General features: G+C 45.6%; 2 protein-coding genes across 6 annotated transcripts in view; one reads left to right on the forward strand and one right to left on the reverse strand.

Moving 5' to 3' along the window:
• Positions 1 to 15,170, forward strand: GSG1 (germ cell associated 1). Of its 5 annotated transcripts, none has more exons than XM_062013926.1 (8): positions 1 to 671; positions 1,396 to 1,563; positions 1,670 to 1,774; positions 6,948 to 7,268; positions 9,799 to 9,846; positions 12,488 to 12,661; positions 12,780 to 12,891; positions 13,967 to 15,170. In XM_062013926.1, the coding sequence occupies exons 4-8, from the start codon at positions 6,950 to 6,952 to the stop codon at positions 14,280 to 14,282; spliced, it is 969 nt and encodes a 322-aa protein (XP_061869910.1). In that variant the 5' UTR covers positions 1 to 671; positions 1,396 to 1,563; positions 1,670 to 1,774; positions 6,948 to 6,949; the 3' UTR covers positions 14,283 to 15,170. The 5 variants fall into 5 exon arrangements, with proteins under 5 accessions (XP_061869910.1, XP_061869920.1, XP_061869935.1 ...); XM_062013936.1 differs by having other exon boundaries at positions 1,466 to 1,563; positions 1,670 to 1,775; positions 6,950 to 7,268; XM_062013951.1 differs by having other exon boundaries at positions 1,474 to 1,563; positions 1,670 to 1,775; positions 6,950 to 7,268.
• The window catches only part of FAM234B (family with sequence similarity 234 member B), a 24,265-nt gene continuing 22,020 nt past the window's right edge, over positions 15,110 to 17,354 (reverse strand). The window contains exon 13 of the mRNA XM_062013914.1: positions 15,110 to 17,152. Within this exon, the coding sequence (XP_061869898.1) occupies positions 17,147 to 17,152 (6 nt within the window). The 3' untranslated portion in view covers positions 15,110 to 17,146. The remainder of the gene's footprint in view (positions 17,153 to 17,354) is intronic.

Raw genomic sequence — 17,354 nt, forward strand, 5'->3', positions numbered from 1 at the left:
ATTTGTTTGTGTGTTGGAGCAGCCTGATGAGGGTGGAAAACTAAAGCAGACTTACAAACCAAGAGCAAAATATTAAGAATGAGATTGATTAACTACTGGAAAAACTTTTCTAAGGATGTCATGGGTTTTTCATTATACTGTGTTGCCCTGTCGATATGAGTTACTTGTGCAAAGTATATGCTACAGGTCCAGCAGGAGTTCTGTGTATCGTTAGAAACGATTGTCCAATTGATGAGACTTTGTTGTAATGATCCCTCTTGACGATAAAAAAACTCAAAAGCCTGTGACAGCCATTGAGTCTGGTTGTTTGTGATTCGATAGAGCAACAGACTGCGATCCCCTAAGTGGTAGATTTGAAACTGACAACGATTTTCATAAAGGGGACTACCAAATTGCAGAGACACATTCCACAGAAGTGTACGCGCTGCCAATCCGGCAGCCAATATAAAGTGCCACGATGAATTAGCAAGCTCAGAAAGAATTAACCCATCAATAAAATGACAGACAGACTTGGTACATTTCAAAGCAGCTGGTCAGATCTCATGGAATTTCTTGGCTGCTACATGTTCAGTTAGAGAGAATGAAATAGTGGGGAAGAGCCCATGATTACCTTGTAGTGTTTCACTGGATGCCTAAGAAGAGCAGATGGGGACAGTGATCAAGTGGATAAGGTAAGTGTTTATTTCCTGGGGGGGTCCAATGAACCCTCTCCTGGACTATCTCCTCTTTGATATCCTTATAGATCTCTACAAAAAGTTGTCTTTTCTTGTCTTCTTATAGTTTATGATTGGCTACATTTCATAAATAACGGGGTTTTTTTCTGTGTACTTAAGTGAATGTATCCTAGAGCTGCCAGAGTTTAATACTCTGTGTAAAGAGACCCCTCCTTCAAATAGCCTTACGTTGCCTGTCTAGAAATTGAGGCATCTAGAATCTCTAGTGAGTCCTCAAAGTCTGTGTTGCTGCATTTGATCTTTTTCCCTTTCACGTCTACTTTCTAAGTGATTTTTGAATGGTTGATAACCATAAAGATTAGGAAAAAAAACCACAGCCAAGTAAGTCTTGTTTGCAGAAAAGAAAAAAAAAGGAAAAAAAAAAATGGGGAGAAAGAGTAGTTAGGTCCAAACTGATGGAAAGCTTCTTTGTTCATCTTTAAGATGTGTCTAGTTATTGCAGTTAAATCTTTATTTCTGTTCTGCCACAGACTTGGCATCTACCTATGTAATGCTCATGTTTAAAAACAGAATTCACCTTTAAATGTGCTTAGACTAGAAAAAAATATGCCTGGTGAGGTCATTTGCAGAGCAAGAGTTAATGCATCATGCAAACAGCTAAATAAAGGTTACAATCTGAGTGGAATTATTCAGAGCTCAGGGAGAAATCTGGCATTTGCAGTCTGTCACTGGGTTTGAAAAGTCTGGCTCTCTGTGTCACTGCAACCCGGTGACATCCTGCTTTCTGTGAGGCACCAAGGGAGGGGACTGCAGCGCTGGACCTCCTGTAAAAACAGCAAAAACAGGAGTGGCGGGAAGTGTCACGTGTGAGGAATGTGTGGAATGAGGGGTGAGTATGAGCCCATCTTTGTCCGAGTTTCTAAAAGCAACTTTATGAGTGTAAATGGCAGCAAACAGCCGCTCTTCCTCCTCTCTTTTTTTTCCCCTCTCTTCAGGACAACTGAAAAGCCAATGTCAGGACACCATATGATCCCTGATATCCCTGGGGAGGATTACTTCGTGGAGGGCTGTGAAGAGCTGTGTGCCCCTTGAGACCTGCCAGTTAAGTATTGCAATTTTGGGGCCCTATCTGATAAGGGCTCTTCATCCCTCTTTTCCACCTACATCCTTGAGAGCTGAGGGCATCACTTTGGGGCAGGACACACCCAAAGTATGTATAGGATACAACTAGGGTAAAAATTGCATCACTTGTATATGCCTGGGCTTTTTTAAATTTGGAATTCTCCATGGAGATGTTGTGCTGAGATTGTGTTCTGCATTTTGTTTCCTTGTTTTGTTTCTTAAAGCTGAGCACTTGACTGATTGTGCAGGAAATCAAATGCAATGGGCATTCACTTCAATGGGAGAACTTTAAATGAGTCACCAGGGACTGCCTGCTGCTGAGTTCAAAGAGAAGGAGACATCCAAAACCTCTAACCAAGCCAAGTTATGGTGGGAAATATCAGATACAAAGAGGAGAGAACTGGAAGGCACAGTAGGGTGAAAGACAGATACAGCTTGGTTTTCCTGTCCATAATTGGTCAGATTAAAGCAAGGCTGGAATGGAGATTTTAAAAAACAACAGAAAAAAAACCCTCATAAAATTTTTCAAAGGGAAGTTTGTTGGACATCAGGAAACATGCTCTAGTGTTTATGTTCTGTGAGCTGTGTGCAATAATCTGGGGATGGAAACGCGTTCAGAAAGTTATGATACCTGACAAAATATTGGAAAACATATTAGAAAGAATAGTCTTGTGCAGCACACAAGGTGGAGAAAATACCCTGCTAAGATTCTGTATTCATTCCTCTTTTCCAATCATTCCAATGATTTCAGAGGTCTCCTCAGGCTCACGTAACTCAGAGAGAAGGACCCGATCCCCATATCACAGATAAGATAAAATGAGAAGGGGGGGGGGGGGTGGAAGGAAGATAGAGGGGGGAAAAAAGAAATAAAGGAAAGAAATAGAAGGCTAAACTTGAGTGTTGCATCCCTCTCAGCACACACGTGAGGAGCAGGCTGCCAAAAAAAAAAGACTAGAGAAAGATTGCCACCTTCTGGAGGGATAAATACCTGCCATCATTCAGAAAACAGTCTGACCTACCCATTTTTTTGAAACCATAATGTATTTGTGATAAATTTATCTTTCAATCTGAATTTTTATTCATATAAATCTATTTTGTTCTCATGTCATAAGTATATGTTGCCACGATTGCAGCTTTGGAAAACTGACATAGCATCCCGGATTTTGATGGGGCTCTCATCAAGCTTACAGTTAGGAAAGTGTTAACATTAAGGATTATCAGTACAGGGATGGATTTTATCTATTCTTGAGCCTGGAAATCAGGCTTTTCTTTCTTTCTTTCTTTCTTTTCTTTTTCACTGAGTGTTTAGAAGCCAAATTTAAGGCGTCCAGATGCGAATTGACTGAAAAATAAGAAAAAAATAAAAACGAGCCCTCCTTTTAAACAGCATCAGCTGTTATTCTACCTACTTCAGTAAATTAAGTACATCTGTGTCAAACAGAACCTTCTTATCAATAAAAAAACCTGGCAGGCAGTCCATGGAGCATGGAAATGTTTAGCATTGCTTTCAGTTAGTCCGCCTTATAAATGATTATCTATATTAGAGGAGTTTATGCAGTGACTGAGATTAAAATAGCTGCAGCTCTGCTCAGGGCACAGAGGGTCAGGAGCGCAGCACACATCAGGGTCTGTGAATCCATGGACTCCGTCTGCTGTGCGCGCTGTGTGGGTACCTGGAGCTCTTCATGTGCCTCCTGCCTAACCCCTTGGCTCTGGGCTTGGAAGCAGAGGATGAGAGAAGATGGACCTACTGGTGTCCTCTGTCCTGGCAGAGCAGTGGGGTAGGCAAGCAGGCAATCTGCCTGGCTGCTCCCCCAGGGTGGTGGGAGCCTCACCCACTCAGCACAGGGCAAAGCCTTTGTGGGGAAGAGGGAGTGGGTACCCTTGGGATGCTCCTCTGCCTCATGATTTGATTCAATGCGGCACTGCTCCGTGCCCTCTAGTGACAGATCATTGTTGTAAGAGGAGATTCCATTCTTACTTTTCACTCTTCTGATACCAAACGAGGTGTATCAACACCCTCAGGTACTGTGGGAGCCTTCACACTTTCAGGACAGGAGCTCAGAGGGGAATTGGGGTGTGAATTTTTCTGTCTTTCCTTACTAGCTTCCCAAAGTCATCTGACGTGAAGCTGGGATTCCTAGTGAACTTTGCACCTTGGTAAAAGCTGCCACTATGAGAGACATTATGAGTCTTACCACGCTCCCATCCTTTGAGTGTTGAACTCCTCACCATTTCACATACCTCTCTCAGTAGTGATGCTGTAGTGCCAGTATGACATTCCACAGCATGTCTGATAAGGGACTTCTTTGGTCATTAAAATCTCTAGTGCCCGTGGAGAGAGTTGGACTGATGCATCTCTTCAGGGTCCAAAATGCTTAGTCCTGGGAGCAGATGCAGTCACACAAACTTTCCCCATTTTTTTACTTCTTCCCTTTCTGTGACTGGCAAGCCTGGCCAGCAAGACATTCCAGGGCTGGAGGGGGCTTGTGAGGGACCTTCACCATTCTGCTGAGACAGGGCATGGGGCCAAGGGTGACCTGATGCCAAGGGTACTGGTATTTTCTAAGCTAAGGTCACTCGTTCCCTGAAACATTGGCCAAAGAGCCACCAGCTCATTCCATACAAGCTCCTAAACAGCCACTGCATGGAGATGGCTCAGATCTTTCTGTGTTTTAGGCAAACTTTCTCCTCAGTCAATACAGGTCACCCTTCTGCACTTAATCCCAGTCCACAGCACCAATCATTCCCCATATAATCTCCCAGAACAGCTGTGCCGTGATTGCATTGTGGATTACAAAATGACCATTTTCCACAAAACAGCTGCTGTCTGGAGGGATAACATTTAATAATCACTGGGAGGGGGCTGTGAGGGAGGTGGAGATGAGACAAAGGAGGAAGGGGTTTTGAAGCAATGGGTTTTCTTGGAGAATCTAGAGATGAGCAAAGCAGCAGACAAAGCCGGAGTCCCGTTTCTGTATTGCTCCTCCAGATTAACAGGACTTTGAGGACTTGCTGGCAAGGTAAATTTAACTCTCCTTCCTTTTGGGGCTATCTAGATAATATGGTCAGTTAATGTCAGTAAGTGCTTGTCTTCTACGGAGGGAAACTTTTCTGACAATGTTCTCAAGAAGGAGTAGTTCTGGTTTACTTCTCATTCACTATGTCCTCTGCATCCTCAATCTAGTTCTTCCTTCCTGACTTGTTTTCTGATACTCTTTTGCCCTTTTCCTTATTACTTGTTCTAAAGTTATATGATCTTTCAACTACTCTCACAAAACAACCGGAGAGAATATTTTCCCCACTATTAAATTAGAAAAAAAATAGTTTCTGTCAATATTATGAGTAGAAAGATTTCTTTAATAAAAGCATGATCAAACCAAAAACTGATCATATAAATTCTTATAATCAAGCGTTGATGAAAAACTGAAAAAACTTTGTGTGCTGAAGGTTTCTATTTCCAGATGAAAAATCAAGTTTTTGAGGAAACCAATTTTATCTATAATTTCCTTTTTAGTCAAAAGTCAAATTTTCCACTGAAAAGACTTTCAGTGAGGAATTTGCTACCAACCTTAGCCAGAAACCTTCCCATAATTAACTATTGCTAGTAGGTATCTGCTCTGTGGAAGTGGAGACGTCCAACATGGTCATGAAGTCATCAGTTATGGTATCACTAAGATGTTAGTCTCCAGGGCACAGCATCTCCAGTGCTGAAAGAACAATGTGCTGGGAAAGAGACAAAAGAAGACAGAGAATAAAACAATACAGGGATTTTTCAGGAGCTGGATATTTTCTTGTTTTTGATGAGGTCGTTCTGGACTAGGCACTTTCTCAGTGTGATGAGATGCTGATGAAGTCCTGCTTCCAAAGCGGAGCTTCTGTACCATCTTTACTGACCACATTTCCGAGCTTGCTCGTTAGCAGAACAAATGCTTCTAAATGCTTCACTTTTAGCTGTGGCGCAGTCACAAACAATGCAAAGCTCGGTCTTGTATTGTTAATTTATAGTAGTGTCCAGCTTACACCGATCCTTTCTCACACCATCGAGGCTGCGCAAGTCAGCTGAAGTTATGCGGAGGGCCGGCAGCAGGCAATGTCTGTACAAACTGAGTCTGTTCACGGGCAAATAGATTTTGAGAGTCATAAATAGGAAGGGGTGGGAGTATCTGGATGAAGTTGTGCCAAGCATAGGGAGTGCCATGTGGGATGAGGCATGCGTTGATTACATGAGAGTTGATGTGTGGGTAGATGACATCTAATCAATCCATGGAGTGATAAGTTGGGGCGCTCAGAAGTCAGTGCAGGGTTTTACAGGAACCATATAATCTTAAGCTTTCCTTCCAGTGAGAAAGGCCACAGGACCCTGATACAGAAACTTCTTTCTGAATTACTTTTTCTTATGAGATGAAACCAGAAAGAGCATTTTTGGCAGTGTCCTCTCTCTCTCAAAAAAAAATCCCCTCGGCACTTTTTTGTGAGAGTAGAGACTGTCGTCCCACCACCCTACCAGCTTTCTGATATATGCCAGAGCAGTGCTTGCTCTGGTGGGAGGTGCTGCTCTTGGGCTTGAACTTGAGCTGCCATATCTGAATAGCTGAATGTCCCTCCTGAGCAGGTCACTGCTTTGATGTGTGACCCTCAGTGACCCGGGAACATTTTCCTGTCTTCCCCCACTGTGAAATTGATACAGTCCCTAACTCCTTAGGTACAGTAAGGAACTGCCTGAAAAAGTGTTTTCGGACACTTGGCAGCAAGAATTCTCATCTAGTTGAGCAGAGCATTCATTATGCCCCATGTAAAGGCAACACCTGGTATTTGGGGAAGCTGACTAACAGTTTACCCCTACCGTCTCTGAGAAGGGGTGTGCCTAATGTCCTTGTCATTTTGCTCACATGCTCACACACCCCGATGCACTCAGCCCTGCTATGTCCACTGGAACACCCTCTCTTCCTCAGTACAGATATTCAGTGTGCTTTGAAATGATTGAAGCTGACCTATTGCTCCACCACCTTGGCTTTAAGGAAACGATGTTGTGAGGATGACAGAGTGCTCACATCTGCTCCCCAGAGTTGCATGCTGGGAAGAGTTGATGTTTGTAAGGCCAGGTGAGACCAGTGGCCAGTGTGACAGTCCCTCCTGTTTGTGTGTTGTAGATGGAGCTGCTGAAGGGATTGCCATGGCGCCGTGCATTCCTGGCTGTCATCCTGAACCTCCTGGCTCTCAGCCTCTCCACCACTGCCTTGCTCAGCAGTTACTGGTGCACCGGGACCCAGAAAGTGCCCAAGCCTTTTTGTGGGAAGAGCAAGGCCACCAAGTGCATCGGTGTCCCTATGCCAGCTGACGCAGGTGCTGGCAATGTCTCGTCCCAGGATGTGGTGCACTACAGCTGGGAGACCGGAGATGACCGCTTTGCCTTCAGATACTTCCACACGGGAATGTGGCTTTCCTGTGAAGAGAGCATGGAAGGGCCAGGTAGTGTCTTTCCCAGGCAGCCACAACTTCTTGCCTTGTATTTACTTCACACAAGTTTGGAAAGGAAAGGCAGGAGACTGACAGCCCTTGGCACAAAAGCCTTCCTCATTGGAGCCCTGGACACTGCCCTGTTCCTCATGAGCCCTGTACACTGCTGTGGTCATTATATTTCTGTCCTTCATTGGGATTTTTGCAAGGGAGGGCAAGGGGGAATGGTTGTCTCTGGTGTGCCCTTCAGTCTGGAGTGGGGGCTGTGAAGCCCAAGTGGTGATGGTGGTGGTTGTGGCTTCATTCATCCTGATGTGAATTTGAGTTCACATTCTTTACCCATTCTTTACCCATTTCCCACATCTCCATTCCTGCATACAGCTTACTTCATGCTCTCTGGCACACATTTGTGCATCTCCCCTCAGAAATCTAAGCAGAGTGATTTTATGCAGTGTTGTCAACTTTTAGTTATCACTGTCTGGACTGCAATGGTTGATGTTCTCTTTAAATCACCAGACTGATAGTTTTTTGTGAGTTGAATAAGGGCTGAGCTTTTCTTTTTAAAAATAAAAAACAGAGAAAGAGAAGTCCTAGATGAATAGAAAATCTGGAGGGAGCAAATTGACCTAAGGATTAGACTTGCAGTATTGGTCGTTTTTTTCAGTTGCTTTTGTGATATTGTGGCAGGTTTCATTTGTGATTTTTGTCCATGTGAGACTAACACTGTAAATCCTGGGGTGTCAGGGGTTGGTCATGCAGCCTATACTAGAGCCCTTTCGTGCTTCCCTTCACCCTTGACATGCTCCTTCCCAGCCCTGCTGAAGTCCTTCTACTGGAACCTGTGCCAGGCCAGCACAGGTGGATGCTCTGCAGTGCACAGATGCTCTTTGTGGCCTGGCACACACGTCACTGATCAGAACTGACCCAGAAGGTGGCCAGCAGGGAGATTCATATCTAAAGATAAAGTGATGAAAGCCGCTTTCATCAGGCCCATTCCCCTGAACCCACCAGCCTCCTTTAAGCTCTTCCCAAGCACAAATATCTCACCTTCCTGAACTAAGCCACCATTCCCGTATAGCGTTTCTCATTCTCTTATCTGTTCCTGTCAGAGTTTGGAAATCAAGAACTGGTGGATAAAAGCAGACAGAAGGGGAATGGGAGCAGGAGGGAATGTCCTTGAAACTCTCACATCCTAACGAGAAGGCTGCTTTCTTGTGAGCATTTCCAGACATGCTGCAGAAGGAGATGTGTTTATTTGGGACTGGTTTGGGTTGGGGTGTGTTTCCATGGTGTTTGTGGAAATGAGACTACATCCCCTGACAGCTTTCTGTGAAAGACTTGTCTGGCCACCGGGCAGTCCTGGAATAACCCGGATGCCTGAAGGAATGCAGAGAGCCTGTTACATCTGGATTGCAGCAGAGCACAGGGTAGAGCACACAGTCAGTCTCAGTCTCCTGCTTCCTGTAAATTGAGTACAACCCACCCACTGCTATGGGTCTTTGAAGCAAGTGCACAGACGACAAACAACAACAACAAAAAAGAGAGCTACTGTGGGCGAAAGGAATTTGAGTTGAGCTGAAGAAAGGATTTCATTATTCAGGCTAATCTCAGGATCAGTTTAAGTTGAGCCATTACTTGAATAACCTCATTAAAGTTCTAGGCGAAGCAGCAAACCACAAGTTAATGAGGACTGCAGATGGTAGTGTCCTGAGAGCTGAGGATGACAGAAGTAATACAGGAGATTGGGAGAGATTAGAACTGGGGATTGAAATTAAGAAAATGAGATTCTTACATGAAAAGCAGCACGCTGATCCTTCTGGGAGAAAACACAGAGGCAAGTAAAGGAGAGGACCCCCAAATGCAGTAATGCAGTAAGCAGTAAGACAGACATAACAATGATTGAACTTCAGCTGAGACAATAGTTTGCATCTGGGCAACAAAAAAGCCAGAGCAAATATGAACACCATTTGTGCAAATAGCATGCCTAAAATGTGCAGACAGGAGACCATATTTCAGTGTGATTCTCTGCCACAGAAGACAGACTCACACCTCTGTCATGCAGCGTTTCACTTGGGAAGATTTTAATTTTTTGCTTTCTTCTTTGGGAAGGAGTGCTAGAGCTGCTCTGCTGAGACTGGAGTGAGTGGGAATTCACATCCTCAGCAGAAGTAGTGGGTCTGCAGTCTAAGATATACACTTAATACGCCTAACCAACAGTAATCTTATGAATGAGCAGCAACAGATTTTTATATTCACCAGAGGTTCATTTTAAGATTTACAACTTGCTGAAGGTTGTTTTTATTTTCCTGAAAAGGCCACTTCTAGTTTTCCAAGCCGACATTGCCTTCCCCCACCTTGCCCCACTGAACATCTGGAAAGACAGTCAGAAAGAGAGCAGAGGTGAGAAGATCTGACGAGCAGACAGGGATGACTGGAGCTATGTGGTGAAAAGAGAGAGAGAGGAAGAGACTTTCTTTTCTGTATTTTCTCTTCTGTATCCTGCATTGTTTTGCAAACTAATATCTTTGGTTTTATGTTTCAGAAGAGAAATGCCGTAGCTTTATTGAGCTTTCACCACCAGCAGAGAGAGGTAAGAGCAAATCCCCGTACCTCCCTGTAGCTGCACAGTGCACCTCCTTAGGGTGGGGGACGTGCAACATTTTGCCTGTGTGAGGGTAGCAAGGTGGGTCCCCAGGCGTGAAATGTCGGCTTCATGGTTGCTAAAAGAGCAAATATTTCCTCCCAGATATTTGCCTAAATTGTTTCTCTCTGTGTGTTCAGTGCTGGAAACATCAGATCCCCCTCCCATATGAAGTGAGATTTGTCTCATCGAATAAATTGCCCAGTCTGAGCTTGCCACCTTGTGTAGTCAGTGGGAAGGGGATGTATGCCACCTGAGGGCAGTGTCTATCTCATGCGTAACGTGTTTACTCAGTTTTGGGGTCCAATGTGACAACTCTGAAGGCTGAATCACCTCTTACTTCATTGTAAGTGATCAGGATATCTGAAAGTTATGCTTTCTGGGCAAAGTCCTTGCCTCACCAAACACATAACTTCATTTGGGTTGGAAGCTCACCATCCCCTGTTATCCTAAGGATAACTTCAGTATACCTGGTTGTATACATACACATGCAATGCATATTTTAATTACTGAAAGCTTTTCAGTTGGTGTGGGTGCAAGTTTCAGAGGGTGCTCATATGTGAAGGGAAAGGCCTGGGGTACAGAGCCTACGTCAGCATTCCAGCCATGAGACCAAGGGCTGGAACGAACACTGAGCAACTGAAGCAACCATCAGGGAGATGAGTACTTTCAGGGAGCTTATAATCTTTTTTTGCCTTGTTTCTTCCATTTAAAAAACACTGGCAAAGACTGATGACCTGCTTCTATGAAGCAAGACACAGTCCCATGTGAGGGGCCTCGGGCGAGTGGCATGCAGTAGCATTGCTGTGTGCACAATAACCTGGATTACTCTTGGCACAACAGTAGGGTAGAAAAACCTCTCCTTATTCTTTTGGGAAACAATATTCACACAATTCAAATACTGCTGGTGTTACAAAATCATTTTTAAGTCATATAGACATCCATTTTGTCATAAAATGAATGACAACTGCATTTACTGAATTCCTCTTTTGTGGTAAATGCAAATGTTCAGGGCTAACAAGATGATCAGGGGCTGGAACATCTCTCTTATGAGGAAAGGCTGCAGGACTTGAGGCTGTTTAGCCTTAAGACTGAGGGGTGACATCATCAACACTTATGAATACCTAACAAGTGGGTGCTGAGAGGATGCTATGAGTTTTATTTCTGCAGTGCCCACTGACAGGACAAGGGGTAATGGGCATAAGTTGTAACAGAGGATGTTTCACTTAAACACAAGGAAGAACTTCTCTGCTGTTCAGGTGAGGGAGCCCTGGCACAGGTTGCTCAGGGAGGGTTTGGAGTCTCCTGCTCTGGAGGTTTGCACACAGGAAAGGGAGAAAGGTCTTAAAAGGACCTCGACCTCCACCACAGCTCCCTTGTGTAGCTGTGCCAGCTGTGTGGAAGGTGGTATGATTGCTGACTGCAGGCTGGGCTCAGTGTGTGCAGAGCAGCACATTAGATAGGCAGCACTGCAGCGACAGGTGACACAGCAAGCATGGTGAGCCTGGACTCACAAGGAAAGTGATGCAGAAACCTCTGTGCATCTGTGGTGCCTGCAGCCTCCAGGTCACCTTTGGGAATCTGACCCCAAACACAACAGTCTCCCTGATGGTGCTGTAGCAAGCAAGCCAGCTCATACAATCCTACTAGAGATCTGGGTGACCCTATGGCACTAATGACTTTGAGGAGTCAAGTCAGTGCCACATTAATGAGGGTTTTCTTCACGCTCCTTTTCCCGAGTTGTTGCCTCCTCTAAAGTAGTGTTCACAGTGCTGCTGCAGTTGTCAGATTAATATTTCTTGCCCAGTGAATCCTGCACTTTTCCCCAGCACAGCATTACAGAGTGCCTGTTCTCATTCTCCTCCAAATCCTACTGCACAGTGAGCTCACCTGTGGACTGTGGTATCACTTAAGTCCTACTGAATCCCAGCATGAAAGTACCTGCACTCTGTTCAAGCAGCAGAATGAGTGGTGAATATTATTACCCTAGCTGGATATCCACCCCAAGGAAAGTAGTTTCATTTTAATTAGGGTTTCAATGAGACACGCAAGCTTGTAAGGGGCTCCCTGAATTCCAAAAACCCGGCTCCAGATGAAGCCATGGATGTAGTTCTTTACTTAATCAGTTGAGTCCCAGGTTAAATGCCATTTTCTTCCATTGTGATTTCAAACCTACTCTGAAGGTCACTACACTAATGGGCAAGAACCACAGAATCTTAAGGGTTGGAAGGGACCTTGAAAGATCACATCCAGCTCAGATGTGTTTGTGGCCAACCTGTGACCATTAAGTGTTGTGCTAATACTCAACAGCCTTCCCTCTGTCTTTTCCTCTTGGTTTCCTTCTTGCTGTTTATGAATAACGTTGCCTTGGTTTCAGACAGCGTTTTAGTTCCTCTTGGCTTTTGCCAAACCATCTTCTGTGACAGCCTCTGTCCCCTTCAGCATCCTTTAAGCCCTTGCTCACAGGCTGTGGTGATTGCTTTTGGGTGTCGTTTTTCTTCTTTCCCTTCTTTCCAAAGGACATTCTTTCAGGGTTGGGTTGGGTTGGGTGAGTACTCTCCCTTGAAGCAGCCATCCTATATTGATGCAGGAAGTCTCTGGTTCCTGGCAGGAATCCTGTGGCTGTCACTGGGATCAGAGATGCTATATATCAGCTTACTGCTCATCAGCTTCATCCTCCTGATGGTGGAAGTGCTGCATACTGGCAATCCTGTCTGTGGGTTGAAGCTCAATGCCTTTGCTGCTGTCTCCTCGGTGCTCTCAGGTAAGTGTGTCACTGCAAGTTTGGAATCACAGAAGCAGGGGAGCCTCCTCTCCCACACAGGGGTGAAGAATGCTGCTCTGGCTCCTGTTGCAGCTTCTTTGCTTTCTTTTGTGTCCAGGTCTCCTTGGGATGGTGGCGCACATGATGTACACTCAAGTCTTCCAGGCAACAGTTAATCTGGGGCCAGAGGACTGGAGACCGCACTCTTGGGACTATGGCTGGGCATTCTAGTACGTGAGCTCTGAAGCCATCTTCTCCTCCTCAGCCTTTTGGGCTTACAGCCATGCTTCACCCTGCCAAAACCCACCTCCTCCTTCTGTGTTTCCAAAGACAAGTGTACCACTGTTCTCCTGCTCCCATTTTTGCCTCATCCCTTGCCTTAAATAGTTGCTGAGTTACTTAAATGAGTATCTACCAAGGACTGGGAAAACAATGGTGTCAAACCGAAACAAGTGCCTTCAACCGTGCTGACTGGTAGGGTTTGTCCCTATGCTGGTTTGCCCTGTTTGGTCCCAGCTCTTCCCTGTATGCAGAGGGCAGTGCCATACTCCCGATGATGCTCTCAAACATGCCTCGTTTTTCTGCAGTTGAAATCAGTTGCATGCTGGTTTGGCATCTTCAGTAACCAGTGTCCACAGGCCTCCTTCCTGCAGCACTAAGCCTAGACACATGGTTAAAGACGTCCACACTGTAGTCAGGAAGAGCAGCTGCAAAAAGCAAGTGGCTCAGGGTTCCTTTTGCAAAAGGCTAAAGAAGCCACTCGCAGCTGACACGCCAAAACTGATCAGGAAAATGGGTGGGTGGGCCTTGCAAGTGCCCATGAAAAGTGTGGGCCCCATTTGCAATGCTGTACTCAACGATGACCATGCTGATTCTTAACCCTTAAACGCTCCAGGGCGATGTACCATTTGTATCAAACATCAGCATAGCCATCTGGCTGTGATCAGCTAGACTCATGTTCAGGAAGACACTGGGCAGCCCTGCAGTACAGTACTTGCTCCCAAGCTGTGTTGTCCTGCTCTCATCACATAAGAGACTTTCCTGCTGCCTCTCTTTATTTTCCCTGTATCCCTTCCTGCCCTCTAACTGAGATGACCAGTATTTACCTTACCAACCCAAGACGGATTTTATGGTGGGATAACCCATAAGAACTAGTGTTATGAGCCTTAGTCTTTCTAGTTCATGACCATGCACAGCAGCTTCTGCCTGACAGATCAGTGTGGCACAGCACATGCAGTTAGTTGAATAATTCCTAACTCTCCTTGGCTTCCTACAGCATATGCTGTTCTTGTGTCTCTCCTGCAGCATGGCCTGGGCCTCCTTCACCTGCTGCATGTCCTCTGCTGTCACCACTCTCAACACGTACACCAAGACAGTGCTGGAATTCAAAAGGAACCACATCAAGGGCTATGATGGATGCTTCAAGGATCAGCCTCAGCATCACCAGTGCTTCATACAGCAGCAAATAAGCAGCTACTACGAGCCCCAAGGCAAGCCCCTCCGTTCAGTCTCTGAGGGAGTCAACTTCTACTCTGAGCTGCAGCAGAAAGTGCTACAGCAGGAACCAGAGCTGGAGCTGGATGAGGTTCTGGGACAGATGATCGGGGAGGATCGCTGTTAGGGATGAGTGCACAGGGGCACAGCAGTGGCGTTTGGGAGACGCAAGAGCTTGGAACCAAACACTAGCACCACTGTTAGCAAGTTCTTGGAGAGCTCTTGCTTCCTCTGTGGTTTGAGGAGCGAGAAGGTGGGCAGTGATGCAGAGCAACTGCAGTGCAACAGTAGCAGGGTGGGTCCTCCCTGATCACCATTTGATGGGTGTCCTCAGCTGGGAAGGGTGAAACAGGAGGGATGTGGTTTTGATGCCAGCTGTCTCCAAGCTCTTTGAGAGCTGAAGCAGACATCCTAATCCCAACAGTATTTGACCTGGAAACAGATAGACAGTGCCAACCAGATGGCAAATTGCAGTGCTGGCCCTCCTTGGGTGGTGTCACATTGACCTTCCAACAACCCCCTTGGTTCAGTGCTATGGTGAAGGGCATCGGTGCTCATATTGATTGGCTGTAATCCTCCCTGAACACCCTACCTGTTCTTCATTTGCAGGCCAAACCTCCTCCCTGCCCTCAGATTAAAAATACTGCTACAGTAGGAATGGGGTGGTTGCTTTCAGCCACCTTGTCCTCTTTCCTATCTGTAATGACTCCCACATGCTCCCTTCTTGCTTTCTTCTTCCAACATCTCCCATTCTGGGGTACCTTCCTGTCTGTCTGCCTCTACTGTGCTTCTCCACAGCCTTTAAGAATCCTTGGCCAGGCTTTTGCTGTTTTATTTTGTTTCTCTCGATCTGTCTCACTTTCCCCATTGTAAAAATATCACAGATAACCCCCAAATCAAGTAAAACTCCTGTCTCTCAAAGATGAAACACTGTTTCACACGGACATATGATGCTGTACACAGTATTTATTTGCTCCACTGCAGTTCACAGTTCAAATACATTTTCCCAACAATATACAGACAGACTCTTTATTCACAGTGGGGATGTGTGTGTGTGCAGGCAGGGGGAATTCACATTATGGAGGAGCTAATGTCACTGCACTTGAATAGTGGTTCTTTCAGCAAGAACCTCAGGATAACAACTACGTCAGGTAACAGCCATTTCACCTTTCCCAGCAAGGTGGTGGCTATACAGGAGGGAAGGGGCACTCCTGTTCAATTCTCGTATCTTACTGGTCCTCACACTTTTAGACCCTATTATGCAGCTGTATTAACTGTATCAACACTAACCCCTGTCTGGAGGAAAATGCCAGGCCTAGAGACGCTGCTACAGTTGTGCTAAACTGTATATATACAAAGCTATTTACACAAAAATACTATTAAACATATACAAACTGTTCACAGGCTCTGACATTAGGAGAGCGGGGCCCAAGGACCAGCCTTAGGGCTTGCAGCTAATTCTGGAGGGCCATCCTGGAAGCTTTATATGGAGCTGCAGGGACAGAGAAGAGAGCAGGTCATACAGCAGGGAGAGGTGTCAAGGACCCAGGAGAGCAAACCCATGGGAAATGTGCCCATCTGGAGGAAGGGTCAAAGTCCTGCCATCACCTCAGCACTCCCAGGGAAGTGCAGGGAGGCTGGAAAGGGGCACGTGTCAGCAGGAGGACAGAAGAGTCCTTTGCAATTCCCATCGTGGCCCAACTCTGACTACTGTCAAAGGTCAGACCTAGAAAGGCATACGAGGAAAACAGCTCCTGATTTGTTGCCCTGTGCTGTGGGGAGCTGCTGGGGCACCAAAGTGGTTGCTTTCTATACCAGAAAATTCATGTAGATGCTCTATAACATGGGAGACTTATGGCACACTCACAGGCACAGTTCAAAGCACTAAACACCGTGTGAGCAAATGCGCCTGTTCCCCCTGGAATTGCACACAGGGCTGGGCTGGCAAGAGAATGGTATTGGCCAGCCCAGAACAGGAGTAAAACACACAGAAAAGCTTTCCAGTTCTGCCTCTGTCTGAGCCTCTAAATCCTGAAGCAGTGTTGCAAGAATCAGCTTTGCTGTGACAGGATCTATCTTTACAGTGCCACTGGAGATCTGCTGGGAATCTATCCCAAAAGGGCTGTGATGCATTTGCAAAGGGGGAGTCAGCCCACTGAACTGCAGTGTGATGTTACAGTGACACTCTGGATGCATAAAAAACATAAGTGATGGACAGAAACAAGATGTGAACCTTTTGCTGCTACATCACCCACACAAATCGGTCCTGAACTTGGGACTGGGGAAAGAAATACACAAGTGCAAGGGCTGGCAAATAGTGTAGGGACCATCTTTCTTTAGATCAGGTAATTCAGCCACAGAGCTAGTCTGTCTGTGAGTTTAAGGACAGAATGCAGAAGGAAATTGAGAGCACAGGAAAGGTTGTAGACAAGACTAGCCTTGCAGGAGCCAGACAGAGGCTTCTCTCAAAAAATATAAACACTAAAGCAGATGGTGTCCTTTGGCTACACCATTTACCTTGAGTCATCACGGCCCACTCAAGGCCTAGAGCTTGTTTGACTGCCTGGGAATACTGTTTGGACATAAAAAGGTGTGTCCTAAATCTCATTCATAAGTTAAACATACAAAAAATATACATATATTGTATAAATTCATACATACATACACACACACATATATATATATATAAACCCCGGTTTTATATATATATATATTTATATAAATTCTAAATTCACATTTCTGTGTTACCTGGAAGGAAGCATGCAAGAACAGCACATGGAGGGGAGATGCTGAACATGGTTCTTCTGGTACAGGTCAGGTCTGCCTGGGACAAACCTGCCTCCAGCAGCATTCCCCAGAGAGCTGAAGAAAGGGTAAGTGCTTTCAGCCCCTGTTCCCTCTACAGAGCAGTCTTCCTGAAGATTCTCGGAGCAGCTTCCTGTATTCCCCATACAGGCCACAGGTCCAACCAAAATCTGAGGAACCACCGGCTTAGAGCTGGAGAAGGAAAGGCGAATAAAAACTAAAGCCAAAACCTGTTAACATCCAGTCTGATAGAGAAAAATGGTAATTCACAGGCCAGCAACTGAACCTGGGCATCACTATGTGGAGGACCCTTGTTTGCCCATGTTAAAACAAGTGGCAGCTCCCCAGATATCTGCTGGAAGACCCACACAGCTAGCCACTTAGAGTCCAGGAG

The sequence above is a fragment of the Colius striatus genome, chromosome 1 (assembly GCF_028858725.1).
Source record: "Colius striatus isolate bColStr4 chromosome 1, bColStr4.1.hap1, whole genome shotgun sequence".
Taxonomy (NCBI): Eukaryota; Metazoa; Chordata; class Aves; order Coliiformes; family Coliidae; genus Colius; species Colius striatus.